At 40.9% G+C, this 14,684-nt stretch overlaps 1 protein-coding gene across 1 annotated transcript in view; it reads right to left on the bottom strand.

The window, feature by feature from the left end:
• The window catches only part of KCNG3 (potassium voltage-gated channel modifier subfamily G member 3), a 35,767-nt gene that overhangs the window by 19,429 nt on the left and 1,654 nt on the right, over nucleotides 1–14,684 (bottom strand). Inside the window, 5 exon segments of the mRNA XM_014448392.2 lie at nucleotides 14,438–14,484; nucleotides 14,486–14,518; nucleotides 14,520–14,588; nucleotides 14,590–14,616; nucleotides 14,618–14,659. Coding sequence (XP_014303878.1) covers nucleotides 14,438–14,484; nucleotides 14,486–14,518; nucleotides 14,520–14,588; nucleotides 14,590–14,616; nucleotides 14,618–14,659 — 218 coding nt within the window.

The following is a 14,684-nucleotide window of genomic DNA, read 5'->3' as shown; positions in this document are numbered from 1 at the left end:
TTCTTAAAGGTTAGTAGCCATGTGGAAACTGAAATCATATCACTAAACTTTTGGTATTTGGTTACATTAAAGTCCATGGGTCCCTCTGACACTCAGAGTGGATCTTCTGCCCTCACATTGTTTTGTAACATCAAGTATTAGTCATTCAGGATGGTTATTGAATGATGGATGCAGATCTTCCAATGTTAACACCTTTCATTTTATGATATTTTACAAATCACACTGATTAATATCATCACCAATCACAGAAGAAAAGTTGTTAAGTATTGGGAAGCTGGCAAGCATGCAATGGCAGATTCAAGTTTTTTAAATGTCTATTTTTTACTTGAAATCTCAAATCTTATCATTGGCAACAAATACTGTCCGTTGTTTTTCTTGAAGTGACAGACTCACCTAATTCACTTATGAGAAAATGTCTGCTATATACTCAGGTCTAAATAACCACAGTTTGTCTGTAGTTCTTTCAAATAAAAATGGTGTTTCATGAAAAAGCTGCTAGTTTAGCTTGCAGCTCATCCAACTGCACCAGAGCTTTCCCTCGAGGCCGCCTCAGTATTTCTGTCTGTAGCAGAGTGCTTTCTGCAACTTCCCACTTCATCACACAGATCTTACAATATATAGTTAAAAGTCAGGGTGTAATACAATTAACAGTTTTGATTGCTTTGTCAGGGGCATTCTTAGGCAAAACTTTTTTTTTAACTGTAAGTGGTGGTGGAGAATACAACTCCTAACACGGAAGTGCCTCTGCCACTTCCATTGTGTTCCTGTGCCTGGCACTCGGGAAAGCAGCGTAGACCTAAATGAGGCTATACACCAGAAGCCCTTCCATGACACCCACGGTTGCCCTGCTCCCACACCTGTGCTCTCGGTTTAGCCGCATCATCTCACCTTATCCTTATTCAGGACGCTGGCTCTTCCTCCCAATGTACAGGAAGCTGCTAGAGAGGGAGGGCAAAGACTGTCTGGGTTATATAACCTCAAGGCGTTATTCGTATATTAGTAAATACGACTCACTTCCTATTTCTAAATGAACTTCCCATTTTATTTCCTATAAAATCATAAACGCTTCACATGTTACAAAAACACAGTCCCCAATTTAATAGGACCTATCTGATGAATCCCAGTTTTGATCATCCATCCCTTCCTACCCACCTCTCACATTTAACAATTCAGAGTAAACAGGTAACTCTAAACCTGTAATCTGAAATCAATACAGACCGTACCTAATTTATAAGTACTTGATTTCCCATACCAGCCATAAATATTAATAAAAGCCTCCACTCACCAGAACTGCCATGATTGAATAGTATGATGTGGTCAGGGAAAGTTCTTTGGGAAAATAGAACAATCTGAGTCAGGGTGGGCCTCACTGAGACCCAAAGCAGAGTCTGGGGCATCAAGCTGGTTAGAAGACAAGAATTAGTAATCAAATCCTGGATCCTCAATTCTCAAAACAGAGGTACTATCACTATCCTTATTTTACACATAAAGAAACTCAGGCTTAGAAAAGAATGTGCCTGAGGAAGCACAGCTGGGAAGGCCAGGGCCTTGTGACAGACCATTATAGACCAGGGGGTGACACTCTTATCCTGCAAAGCACCAGATGTTGTAAGCTTGGCAGGCCATTCAGTCTCTGTTGCAACTACTCAACTCTGCTGAAGTAGCGGGAAAGCTGCCATAGACAGTATGTAAATGAATTAGCGTGGCTATGCTCCAATAAAACTCTATTTATGGACACTAAAATTTGAATGTCAGATAATTTTCACAAGTCATAAAACAGTATTCTTCTTTTGTTTCTTGGGTGTGTGTTTTGTTTTTTTACCATTTAAAAATGTTTTTTACATTCTTAGCTCAGGGGCTGTACAAAAACAGAGCATTTGAATTGTATGCAGACCATAGTCTCTGGACCACCCACCAGTCCTGCAACAGGGTGGGAAGGACAAGTAGAGACCCGTGTCATAGAACGATGTCAAAAAAAAAAAAGAATGTCAGAGGCAAACTTGGCTGATTACAATAGTATCTTTACCCAAAAAATGAAGGGGGGGTCGTGGTGGGGGAACTGCCACCACAACCTGGATCAACATGGCCATGAGCTGCCTGTACCCAGGACCCAAGGCAGCCCTGGGAGTGTCAAGGTGAAAGGGTGTCCTAAAGACATCACTGGTTCCACTCTTGCCTCCACACCAGGCCACAGTGATCTTTTAAAATTAAGTCAAATTATGTCTTCTGCTTAAAACCCACATTCATATGCAAATCCAAAGTACTTACCATTTTCTCTTTTAACAAAGACGACTATCAAAAATAAATCCTTTTAGTTGGTGCATCTCTAAAACTGTACAAGATCTACTTTCCCCTACCTTGCCCCCAATTCCCTACTACTTGCTTCCTTGCTATTAGATCAACGGCACACCCAACTCAGGGGGTTGCACTCTGCCTGGAACTCTCTCGCCCAGATATCTTCCCGGGCACCTCCTGCATCCCTCTGGCCCTTATATCACCTTATCAGACAGGCCTTTCCTGACCATGGCTCATACTTACTCTGTAAATGCCTTATTCTGCTTTATTTCTTCATGGTATTTACCTCCACATATGACATATTTATTTATTAGAATAGCTGGTTCTTGAGGGCAGGGGCTCTGTTTTGTTCACTGCCATATCCCTAGCACCTAAAAAAGAAGACGTGGTATCTATGCACAATGGAATACTACTCAGCCCTGAGAAAGGATGAAATAGCATCATTTACAACAACATGGATGGACTTTGAGAACATTGTGCTAAGTGAAATAAGTCAGACAGAAAAAGCTAAGAACCATACAATTTCACTCATAGGTGGGATATAAAACTGAAACATATGAACACAAACAGCAGCGAGGTGGTTGCCAGGGGAAGGGGGGAGAAGGGGTCCTAATATGAGGTGACAGGAGAAGCCTTGACTTTGGGTGATAGACATATATGGTGCTATATACAGATTTTGTAACTTACAAATCCGCACATGAAACCTATATGTTCATGTTGACCAATGTCACCCCGATAAAATTTAATTTAAAAATAAAGAAGGGCCGAAACCGGTTTGGCTCAGTGGATAGAGCGTCGGACTGCGGACTGAAAGGTCCCAGGTTCGATTCCGGTCAAGGGCATGTACCTGGGTTGTGGGCACATCCCCAGTAGAAGGTGTACAGGAGGCAGCTGGTCGATGTTTCTCTCTCATCGATGTTTCTGGCTCTCTATCTCTCTCCCTTCCTCTCTGTAAAAAATCAATAAAATATATTTTTTTAAAAAAATAAAATAAAAATAAAGAAGGTATACTAAATAATTCTATGTGTAAAGTTCGAAAACAAGTAGATTCATCTTTGGTGTGAGATCAGGATACACTTGAGGGGTTAGTGACTCAGAAAGGGGCATGAAAGAGGCCTCTGGGTGCTGGTAGTGATCTAGTTCTGTGTTTGAGTCTTGGTTACATGGATGTGTTTACCAAAATTCATTCAGCTGTGCACTTATGTGTGCATGCTCCTGTAATTTATATTTCAATAAAAGTTTACTTTAAAAAAAGTCTCAGATACTTGGTAATCACTCAATAAATGTTTGTTGAACTTAATGAATAAATGACTGGGGGCAATAAAACCAATTTGTAATTGATTTCTTAGGTTGAAGACCATTTATGAGTTGTCTCCTATCAAAAATTAAGATGCTGTTGTATTTGCATGGGTCTTTCACATGTATAACTCATTTAAAAATATATACTGAGCCAGTGGTTAAGCGTCGACCTATGAACCAGGAGGTCATGGTTCAATTCCGGGTCAGGGCACATGCCTGGGTTGTGGGCTCAATCCCCAGTGTGGGGTGTGCAGGAGGCAGCTGATCAATGATTCTCTCTCAATATTGATGTTTCCATCTCTCTCTTCCTCTCCCTTCCTCTCTGAAATCTAAATAAATAAGTGCCTATCCATGTTCAAGGTATTGAACTATGTGTTGTGAAGCACAGAATTTCCGTTCTCAAGAACTTCTATACTAAAAGGGAGCTAAGACATAATCATATGCAATCTGAAAAAAAGATAAACAGTGAAACAGGGAAAGATAAAGACCTAAGGAAGTTTAGCTTCTGTTGAGGGTTCAGTCTTCATTCTTTCATTTGACCCTCTGTATGCTACCTCCACTTAACAGGTGACAGGACAGGCCCAGAGTAGGGCAGTGAATTAACTGTCCAGGGAAATCTCCAAACTTCAATTTCTAGGTTCTTTCCATCAGATCCTTTTCCTTTGACATATTTTTTGTCTGATAAAGTTAGACGGTTGCCTCAATTACATACTAGTACCTCTCTTTGCAAGTAAAAGCAAAAGTTGAGTTCTTGCAACTCTCAAGCTAAGAAAATAGAAATATGCATAACTATTCCAAACACTCCAACAAAACCAACCAGCTCACAAATTAATTAATTCAAACACAAATGTTTTGCCTGTTGCTTTGTCTGATTCACCTGCCCAGCCAAAATGCCCACATCCCTTTCTTAGCCATTCATGTAAACATTATATACTCCTTCAAATACACCACCAAACCATTATGTTTAAAACAGTATGGGTGGTGATGGCTATACAACTCCATGAATATACTAAAAGCCACTGACTTGTGCACTTTAAAAGGTGAGCTCGATGGTATGTGAATTATATCTCAAAAAAGCTGTTATATTTTTAAAAGGCTATTTCCAAGTGTTTGCTATTAAAATATTAGTAATATTAGTATTCTATTCAGTATTAATTGCATTTTTATAATGGCTATTATTATTCATAAAGATTTCATTCATCCCTTTAACCCAGCCATTTTCCCCCTTTGGAATTTATACAACATATACTCACACATCAATTTGCAAAGATCTATGAAAAAGATTGTGTTCTGCACCACTGTTTGCATTTTTAAAAAACTAGAGTCAAACTAACAATGAAATCATCACAATGAAACACCAGCTGATGGAAATTTAAAAACCAATCGTATTATTTATGTTGCCTTGTAGGCAGAGTAAAGCAGGGACATGTATATCAAATACCACCACTTAATATGTGAGTTTGGACATATTACTTCATCTATCTAAACTCAGTCATAAAATGGGGATAATAACAGTACTACTTTACAAGCCTGCTATGAGACTTACATGACTAAATACATGTAAAAACTTAACAGGTGACTAGCATAGGTTAAGTACTACTCATTAAATATTGCCTATTAAAGCCATTACTATTATTGACTGGACAGACACTTGTTGAATGAATTTGACCTATCCATACTATAGTATAGTATACATACTATACAGATTTTCAAAGAATGAGGAAGATTTATGCAAACTGATATGGAAAGAGTTCCAAGATATTAAGTGAAAAATGAAAACTGCTTCCCAGCAGGTGTGGCTCAGTGGTTGAGCACCGACTCAAGAACAAGAGGTCGAAGCTCAACCCCTGGTAGGGGGCATGCAGTAGGCAACCAATCAATGATGTTCCTCTCTCATCGATGTTTCTATTGCTCTATCCCTCTCCTTTCCTCTCTCTCTAAAAACCAATAAAAACATATTTTTAAACTGATAAATGAGATTATAGAATGATCCCAGTTATAAATTCTTTTACATCTATATATGTGTAAATATAATTATACTAGTGGCCCGGTGCACAAATTCGTGCACATTGAAAGGAAATTAATTAGAAGAAATATTTTAATATCGCTATTCACCCTTTCTCTATTCATAATAGAGTGTCAACCAAATTCACGATCGACAATGACAGATAGAAACATATGTGTGCAATTGGTGCCAGCGAGAACTTTATATGTATCATGCATGCACGAGTCAACTTAGCCTTTTATAGATGTAGAATAAACTTGCTTAATTAGACCTGCTTTCTGATGTAGCTAAACATTTTCCAGCCCAGTTTGGCACCCCAACATTTCTCTCAGGTAACTGTCAGCAACACAGCAGTAAATATCAACACAAAGCAGATTATTATTGTAGATCATGCAGGGAGAACCAAGGGTAAAATATTTAACTGCAGCAGTGTTTGATTGTATTCTGTGCAGTGAGAAAACCTGAAGTCATTTTCAAGGTCCACCATTTCTTACTTCTTTTCAGTCGGGTCAAGTTTCTAAATCTCCGTTTTCCAGCTAATGAAAAGAAAATAGGATTCTACCAAGTCTCCTATCTACCTACTCCAGGACTTCTGTGAGGATCAGATGAGATGAGGCACATGAAAACGCTTCACAGACATTTGGTTACAATGTGAAATGTTTCCACCTGGCTATAAAGGAAGCCATGTTCCTGGACTGAAGAAACTGCAAGGAGGCTAGTCGCTAGGGAGAGGAAGCCGAGCAGTGCTACATGACATCATTACCTGGATGGGCACTTAGCATATTAGCCTTTTATATATAGAGAGAGGCCTGGTGCATGAAATTCGTGCACCGGCGGGGGGCCCTCAGCCCGGCCTGCACACTCTCCAATCCAGGACCCTTCAGGGGATATGCCTCTCACAATCTGGGACCACTGGCTCCTAACTGCTCACCTGCCTGCCTGCCTGATCACTCCTAACCACTCTGCCTGACTGCCTGATGCCCCTAACTGCTCCCCTGCCTGCCTGATCACCCCTAATCGCCTCTGCCTGCCTGCCTGACCACCCCTAACCACTCTGCCTGACTGCCTGATGCCCCTAACTGCTCCCCTGCCTGCCTGATCGCCCCTAATCGCCTCTGCCTGCCTGCCTGACCACCCCTAACCACTCTGCCTGCCTGCCTGATGCCGCTAACTGCTCCCCTGCCTGCCTGATCACCCCTAACTGCCTCTGCCTGCCAGCCTGATTGCCCTAACCACCTCTGCCTGCCTGCCTGATAGCCCCTAACTGCCTTTGCCTGTCAGCCTGGTCACCCCCAACTGCCCTCCCCTGCCAGCCTGGTTGCCCCTAACTGCCCTCCCCTGCTGGCCTTATAGCCCCTAACCGCCTCTGCCTAGACCGCTGCCACTGTGGCTTTGTCCAGAAGGATATCCGGATGGATGCCTGGTCTAATTAGCATATTACCCTTTTATTAGTATAGATATGCATATGTGTGAAAGAGTGTGTATGTTTGTACGTGCATAGGAAATTTCTGGAAGAATACTCAGAAACTAGGTAATGGGAGTGAGAAGAAAGGGGCATGTTTACTCTTCATTTCATAACCCTTAGAACCATACTTTTTTCCCAATGAGCAAAGTTTTCATTTTTTTAAAACCCAAGAGAAAAAATGTTGATGATGACTTGCTTACTAAAAGAGAGGGGAAAAGCACCTTGATTAAAGAAAAGGTATTGACAAAAGAAAGCTTCCACTGAACTCTAAAATTGGCAGCAGATAGAAAAACTCTATCGACATATTAAAAGAAACAGTCCACTGTGAAAGAATAGAATTTAACTGAGGTCTGGGTTATGTTCAATACTATCAGAGATCTTTTAATTAATGGCTTCTGAAAATATCCACCTTATCTGCAAAGTAAAATCACTGAGACTTCCATCTTCAGTTTCAAAGGCTGCTTTTTATTTTTAAAGTACTTAAAAACCTATTGGATTTATGTAATACTAGCCTACAAGGCAACATAAATAATACGATTGGTTTTTAAATTTCCATCAGCTGGTGTTTCATTGTGATGATTTCATTTTTTAAACTTGGGCTTAAAATAACATTACAAGAAATCTTAACATCTTTACATCTCCTCTAATTCTCACCACCACAACATAAAGCAATACAAATTAAAGATCAAAGTTCCAACACGAAGCAACTGTTGGAAATAATTTCTAAAAAAAACAGATTAAAACCACAGCAAGACCTTGCATGCTACAGAGATTTAAAACTCAAAAGAGAACACCGCTGCTGAGACTGACTGAGGGGACACAAGTTCAGGGGCAAAAGGGACCAAAAAGTAAAAAGGACAGCTACTTTACATCTCACCCTCTTTCTCACAGTTCTGACAAGCAAGCAGCATCTTTTTATGAAACAGGCAGCAATGCTTAGTAACTTTAAAAGATGACTACTGGTATATATGTTCAAATACCAAAAGAACATTAATCTCTCTGGCAGTGTTGAAATGATTACTCAAATGTTACTAGAAGTCAAATTGCCTCAAAAATCTTTAGTTTGCCTTATCAATCAGATATAGCATTAAGAGCATCATCATTCTAAGATTAGTTATCAGAATTGTACACGAAGGGAAGTTGTGAATGTTTTCACCTAAGATCTTTAACAGAAGGGGCGGGCAGTTTTCTCAATGAGATGCTTTTGGTTGTACAAAAAGGAAAATGGTACATGATCCCTCTCCCATCCACCCTCAGGAGATCCCTCCTCTAGCGCCTTCTCCTCACAATACCCCAAATGGGAAGCAGACCCTACGTAGAAAAGAACTGGATTCCCAGCTCACTACATGTGGGCCAAGGCAGTTAAGCAAGAGGGACCCTAATGTCTGTGGGTCCAACACCCCTTCATCCAATAAATGATACCTCGTATACTGTCTAGCACTGGCAAATGAGTCATCAATAGCAACATCCACATTTTTACCTAAATCCAATCACTTCTCACCATCTTCAGTGCTACTCCCCTATATCAAGCCCCACATTATCCCACCTGCCAGGTCTTGCCACCTCTACTGTTGCCCCCTCAGGGCATTCTCCACCCAGGGGTCACTAGTGCTTTTAAAATACATCAGATCCTATCTTCCTTCTGCTTTAAAACCTTCCAAAGTCTTAGCTGTCACGCTTGGAATAAAAGCCAAACTCCTTCCCAGGGCACACGGGCCCTGCCTCCTTCAAATCTCATCTACCTCTCTCCCATCCTTAGGACTAAATGCTGGCCCACATGGGCCTTCCTTTTCTATTCTGTTGACAAGCCAAGCTCATGGCTTTCTCAGAGCCTGTGCATTTGCTGCTGCCTGTGTCCCAAACACTCTCCCTGCCTTTTCCAAGGCCAGTCTTTCTCATCATTCAGGTCTCAGGCCACGCTGCCTCCTCACATCCTATGCATTCTAGACTCGTTTTCTTTTACTATCTGAAATTCTTTTTTTAAAATATGTTTTATGGATTGTTTTAGAGAGAGAAACATCAACATGAAAGAGAAACATTGATCAGGCTGCCTCCCCAGCTGGAACAAGCCTGCAATCTGGTAATGTGCCCTGACCAGGAATCAAACCAGTGACCTTTTGGTACACAGGATGATGCTTTTGGTACACAGACAGGGCACTATCTGAAATTCTTATTTATTTGTTGACTTTGTTGTCTATCTCCCCTCTCAGAGCCTACCAGCTCCACGAGAGCAGAAACCCTGTCTATGTACCTCTGTATCCACAGTGTCTGGTACAGTGCCAGCAGCCAAGAAATGATTGACAGGTGATTAGAATTCACAGTTCTTAAAAGTCATTTATGTATTTTTTTCTCAGTAAATAGATATTACAAATACAGCTACTATGTTCTAGGCAAATATGGTTTGCTTTTAATGGGATCCTAAATTAGAGAACAAAATATTTGCAATTCATATCATAGACAAAGGGCTAATTTCTTTTTTTTTAAAATCTTCTAACTATGAAAGTCATTGACAAAAATGAGCAAGAGGTAAAATAACTCACCAAAAAGTAAGATAAAGGGCCCCCTAAATAAATGTTAAGATGCACAATTTGCCCTGGCCAGTGTGGCTCAGTTGTTTGGAAATAGAGAGGTGGCTGGTTCAATTCCAGGTCAGGGCACATGTCAGGGTTTCTGGCTCAATCCCCAGTGGGGAGCATGTGGGAGGCAGCTGATCGATGTTTTGCTCTCACATCAATGTTTCTCTTTCTCTTTCCCTCTCCCTTCCTCTCTCTCTAAAAGAAATCAATAAAAGTATTTTTTTAAAGATGTACTTTTACTCAAAATAAGGCAAAAATAAATTATAGCTACTAGATATCATTTTTCAACTTTCAGCATGATAAAGAATAAAAGCACAATTGACGCTTTGTAGATTATGAAGAAATATACTCTCTCACATATTGCTGGTGGGAGTATAAACTGATATAATATTTTTTAGAGCAATTTGGAATTATCTATGAAAATTAAAAGTGTACATGCCCTATGACTTAACTTTCAGGAAGTTAGCCTATGGATATACTTTCATAAAAGCAAAATAATGCACATGCACAAGGATATTCACTACAGCATATCCCACACACAAGAAACAATACAAATATCTAGAAATTATTCTATACAAAGGAATATTATGCAGCTGTATAAGAGAATCAGACAGCTCTTAATACTCATACTAGAGGCCCTCTCATAATCCGGGACCCCTCAGGGGATGTCAGACTGCCGGTTTCAGCCCGATCCCCACAGGCCAGGCCTAGAGACCCCACAGGTGCACAAATCATTCGTATACATATAAGATCTTTGGTTAATCTCTTCTCATCCTCCCCTTTCCCCCTTTCCTCTGAGATTCATCAGTCTGTTCCATGTTTCCATGCCTGTGCATTGAGCTTCTGCTCCCTGGTGGTCAGTGCACGTCACAGCTACCAGTTGAAAGGTTGAACAGTCGCTTAGGCTTTTATATATGTAGATGGAACAATTTCCATGAAAAGTTGGTTAGTTAATAAAGCAAGTTTCAGGGCAGTGTTATCATGCTGTGGGTTTTTTGTTTGTTTGTTTATTTTGAAAATATATATGATACGCTTTGTAAATCTATAAAATGGCTTTGAAATGACAGAAAATAACTTTGGTTGCATGAAAGAACTGAATGGGTGGGTAATGGAGAAAGGCTTGCTTTGGTAGCTTATGGGCTTTAAACTATCATTTATATGATTATTAATCGTCTAAAACAAATCAATTTAAAAGACCACATCCATACACAAATTTTTTAAATTACTGATTTGAAAAACCTCTCAAGATTTCTTCCAAACTTCAGATTGTGTGCCATTCCACAATTTCAAAAGGCCGATAAAAAGAAATCATATTGTTACTTCTTTTGCACAGTAAGTACATCATAAATAACTGTTCTTTGATTTAATAGACTTTTCTCACTCTAGCACAGGATCCCACTGTCCTCAACTAAGACGTGGGCCATCCGAAGGCCACAGCCCTATTCCACACAGCTCTCCAATCTCTGCAAGAGAAGATATATTCCTGGAAGGTTATATTCTGAAATGTAATATAAACAGTAGTATTTATTGTGCTGGGATAATCATTTTTTTTCCTAGAAGATGCTATCATAATAAATAGTATAGGAGAATTTAGCTGCCTCCTAGGGATTTTCAACTCATCTAGTTTAGGAGCTAGGACATGTTTATTTGAAAAAATAATGACCATGCTAGAAAGGATATTATAGATGCCAAATAAGTAGCACAAGTAAGCAATCCCTCAAGAAATTCAGAAGGAAAATCACATTTACTAGGGTAATCAGAAAAGGCTTCAAAAGAGAAATAGCATCTGAGCTGGGCTTGATGTATGATCCAGTTTCAATAGGCAAGGAAACGCACAGTATGGTTTGGGAACAGGGGAGCAGGCCAGTCTGGACAAACGGAGCCTGCAGGTGGCGGAAGTACTCCTAGCTCCTGGAAGCCCATTTAATCAGTCCCTGAGCCTGTATCCTTCCAATGCCCTAGATTAATTTTGATTCTTCCTAATATCTCCCAGAGTTGTCATTTCTTCTCCATTCTCACTACCTCAAAGCAATCCAAGCTCTCATTCCCTCCTCCGGATAGATCTCCAAACTCATCCTCCTGTTTTCAATCTCCCCCATCTCCAATCAACAGTGCAAAACTCATGATGTTATTTTACACACATGACCCAGTCACCCCAAACCCATCAAAGACTAAACACTGCTTGTAAAACAAAGCTATTCACCCTCTCATTACAGCCCTTCTAGCATCTGCTCTCATCTACCTCTCACTCCTTCACTGGATTCATACCCACTGAACATAATATACAAATTTCAAGCCTATGTCCATGCCGTTTCTTTCACCTGGAAGATTCTCCTTATTTTGTTCCCAGGTGGCACACATGGTTGTATAGGTTGCGAACACTGTAGTTTACATAAATAATACCTTCTCCCCTGTTGGGCAGTGCACAACTTCTGCAACCTTCCAAAGATGGCTTGTTTCCATCCTCCCACACCTTGAAGGCCTTCTCTGAACAACTCAACTGTTGGTCCAACTCTCTGATTCCTACATCACCAACTTGACACCTTTTCTTTAAAAAAAAAAAAAAAGTTACAATATTTGAAACACCAACAGTGCCTTGAACACAGCAGATACTCAAAAGATTCTTGCAAATGACAATGGGCTAAGTTAAAAAAAAAGAAGAAGACATATTGTGACATGAGCCTTGAAGGCCAAGACAGAAGTTCTGACTTTATTTGGTAGATGTCAAATATAACCAATGATCAGAATGTTGTTTTAGAAAGACTAATTTCAGCAACCATAAGCAAGCAGGCGTTGAGAGGTTTTCATCAAAGTGCCAGTTTAGGGCCCTCGGGGTTGGAGGAGGCCTGTGGGAGGCTCCCTCTGTAATGTGCAACCTCCTGTCATCCAGTCATCCTTCAGTTTACCTGTTTGGCATTACAGATACTGATTTCCATATACCTACCATCAAAGTGAAGCTTAAAACTGGGCCATTAAGCCAAGAAAAAGATGCTTTTGCCTGAAATATCTGCGTATCTAGGAAACAGTTCTGACTTGAATAATTATATACATACATGAAATACATATACACAAATTAAGCAGTACTCTTATCTTCTTTCTTCACTTCTTTTGCAGTCTTCTTCTTTTCCATCTGTCTCTTCCCTTTTTGGTCTCTCTCTCTCTCTCTCTCTCTCTCTCTCTCTCTCTCTCTCTCCCCCTTTCTCTCCCTCCCATTATTATTATCCTTGTCTCCTATTTCTTTCCAAATGCTTTACATTAAGCTCGCCAGACTGCCCTTCCCTTCTCCCCAAACACCCCCACCCCCAAAAAATTATTATTCAGCTTATTTGACTGTTTTTGCTTATATACTGATTTAGCCAACTCCCCTAAACATTCATAGTGATAACTCATTTCTCCTGCTTCCTTTGCTAATGTAGCTTAAACCTTCACTAACTGTAGAATTCTACAATTACTAGTGAATCCTTTCAAGGCCAATCATTTTCCTATGGCCCTCTAAAAGAATCAAAGGCACTTACGTATTTAGGTATCTAAATTAATTTAATTGTACTGTTGTGGTACCAAATAAGTAATTCTTATTGATAAATTGAAAACTCAAAACCTAATACATTAAACAAAATTAGTTTCCTAATGAATTTCCTTCCAAAGCATGTATCTTGGATTTCATGCCAAGATATCAGTAATGCACTCCATGGTACTAAACAATTTTATTTACTTCTCAGATTTATAAGAAAAAAAAATCTTTCCTCTCCAAAGGAAGAATATTATGTGGAAAACACCCACTGCAATATCAAGGCAGAGAAGTAACACCATTAGAAACATGCACATGCCTATCAGGAAAAGATTAACTGGCGCAACCTAATTTTAAAAAGGGTTGAGGGGAATCTTAAAACAGTATCAAAGGTAAAACAAAACAAGCAATTCTGTATTTGTGCCCAGACAGGCAGTCTCCCCTAGAAGTCCAACTTTACTCAGGTAAGAATCATCTAAGGAAAGATTTCAATATTTTCCTTTCATCCTAGTAAAGTTAAAAAAAATTAACTACTCAAATACTGGTTCTGGATTTGGAGCAGTTTAGATGTTTCTCCTCTCCCAAGGTGATGTTTTTTCCCCTCTCCACACTGAAGATCCCTCTGCGTGTCACAGTGTGAACCTTTGGTACCCAATGGTGGGCAGGCGCTCTGTGAACTCCATACTTTGTAGGAAAGAAGGAGAGAGAAGAGCATGACATCCATTACTTAGACTGAGTCTATAGTTAAGTCAATCTTCTTTATAACATAACAATTTCATTACAGTACATTTTATGCAGCGTGCATAGAATGTGTGGACAGTGTAGAGCAGACCTCATTCACAATAACAAGACCGTCTTTTCAAATACCACCCCAAATCGGCAAATACATAATTCAAACTGCTCTCGGTTCAATTTGAAATTGTCGAATCCTACCAATAAAAGTTTGCAGAAACCTAATTAACCGGTTGGGAACTGCTCAAAAGTAAACTACAAAGATGGGAGGCTTGTCTCTACCTGCCCCTCTCCATGCCTGGCGAGTCACCCAAGAGAGGGGCGTCTTATATGTACGGGAGCCACTCGCTCGTGCCCGGGGAAATGGGGATGGGGAGTGAGCACCAACCCGTCCCTTGCTGGGCCCCAAACCTAGACCGGCTCGGCCGCCCCGAGGCATACCGGACAGAGACGCGACCGACGAGGACCGGGACGGACAGACGTGACAGGACGGACGCAACGGGCAAAGAAGCAGTGCGTCCTACCCGGAGGGCTCCCTCCCAGGGACGGCGGAGTACCTGCTCCGGTCATCCAGGCTGCGGTTGTCGGCCGCGGCGGCGCGCCAAATCGGGCAGTGTGCTGGCGCACAGCACCACCATGGGACACGATCACGAACACGACCGACACGCTGGCCAGGATCTGGGCGGCCAGCGACGACGTGGGCTCCTCGGAGGGTCAGCCGCATGCGCTCCAGCCTAGCGCCTGGACGGGGACGCCTCGAGGCCGTCGGCTCGCGGCTTCTTCGCGGACCGGCTCGTCGGCGGA

Source organism: Myotis lucifugus, unplaced genomic scaffold (assembly GCF_000147115.1).
Source record: "Myotis lucifugus unplaced genomic scaffold, Myoluc2.0 scaffold_6, whole genome shotgun sequence".
Taxonomy (NCBI): domain Eukaryota; kingdom Metazoa; phylum Chordata; class Mammalia; order Chiroptera; family Vespertilionidae; genus Myotis; species Myotis lucifugus.
Note: the sequence above shows the minus strand (reverse complement) of the source record. Positions and strands in the feature narration are given on the sequence as shown.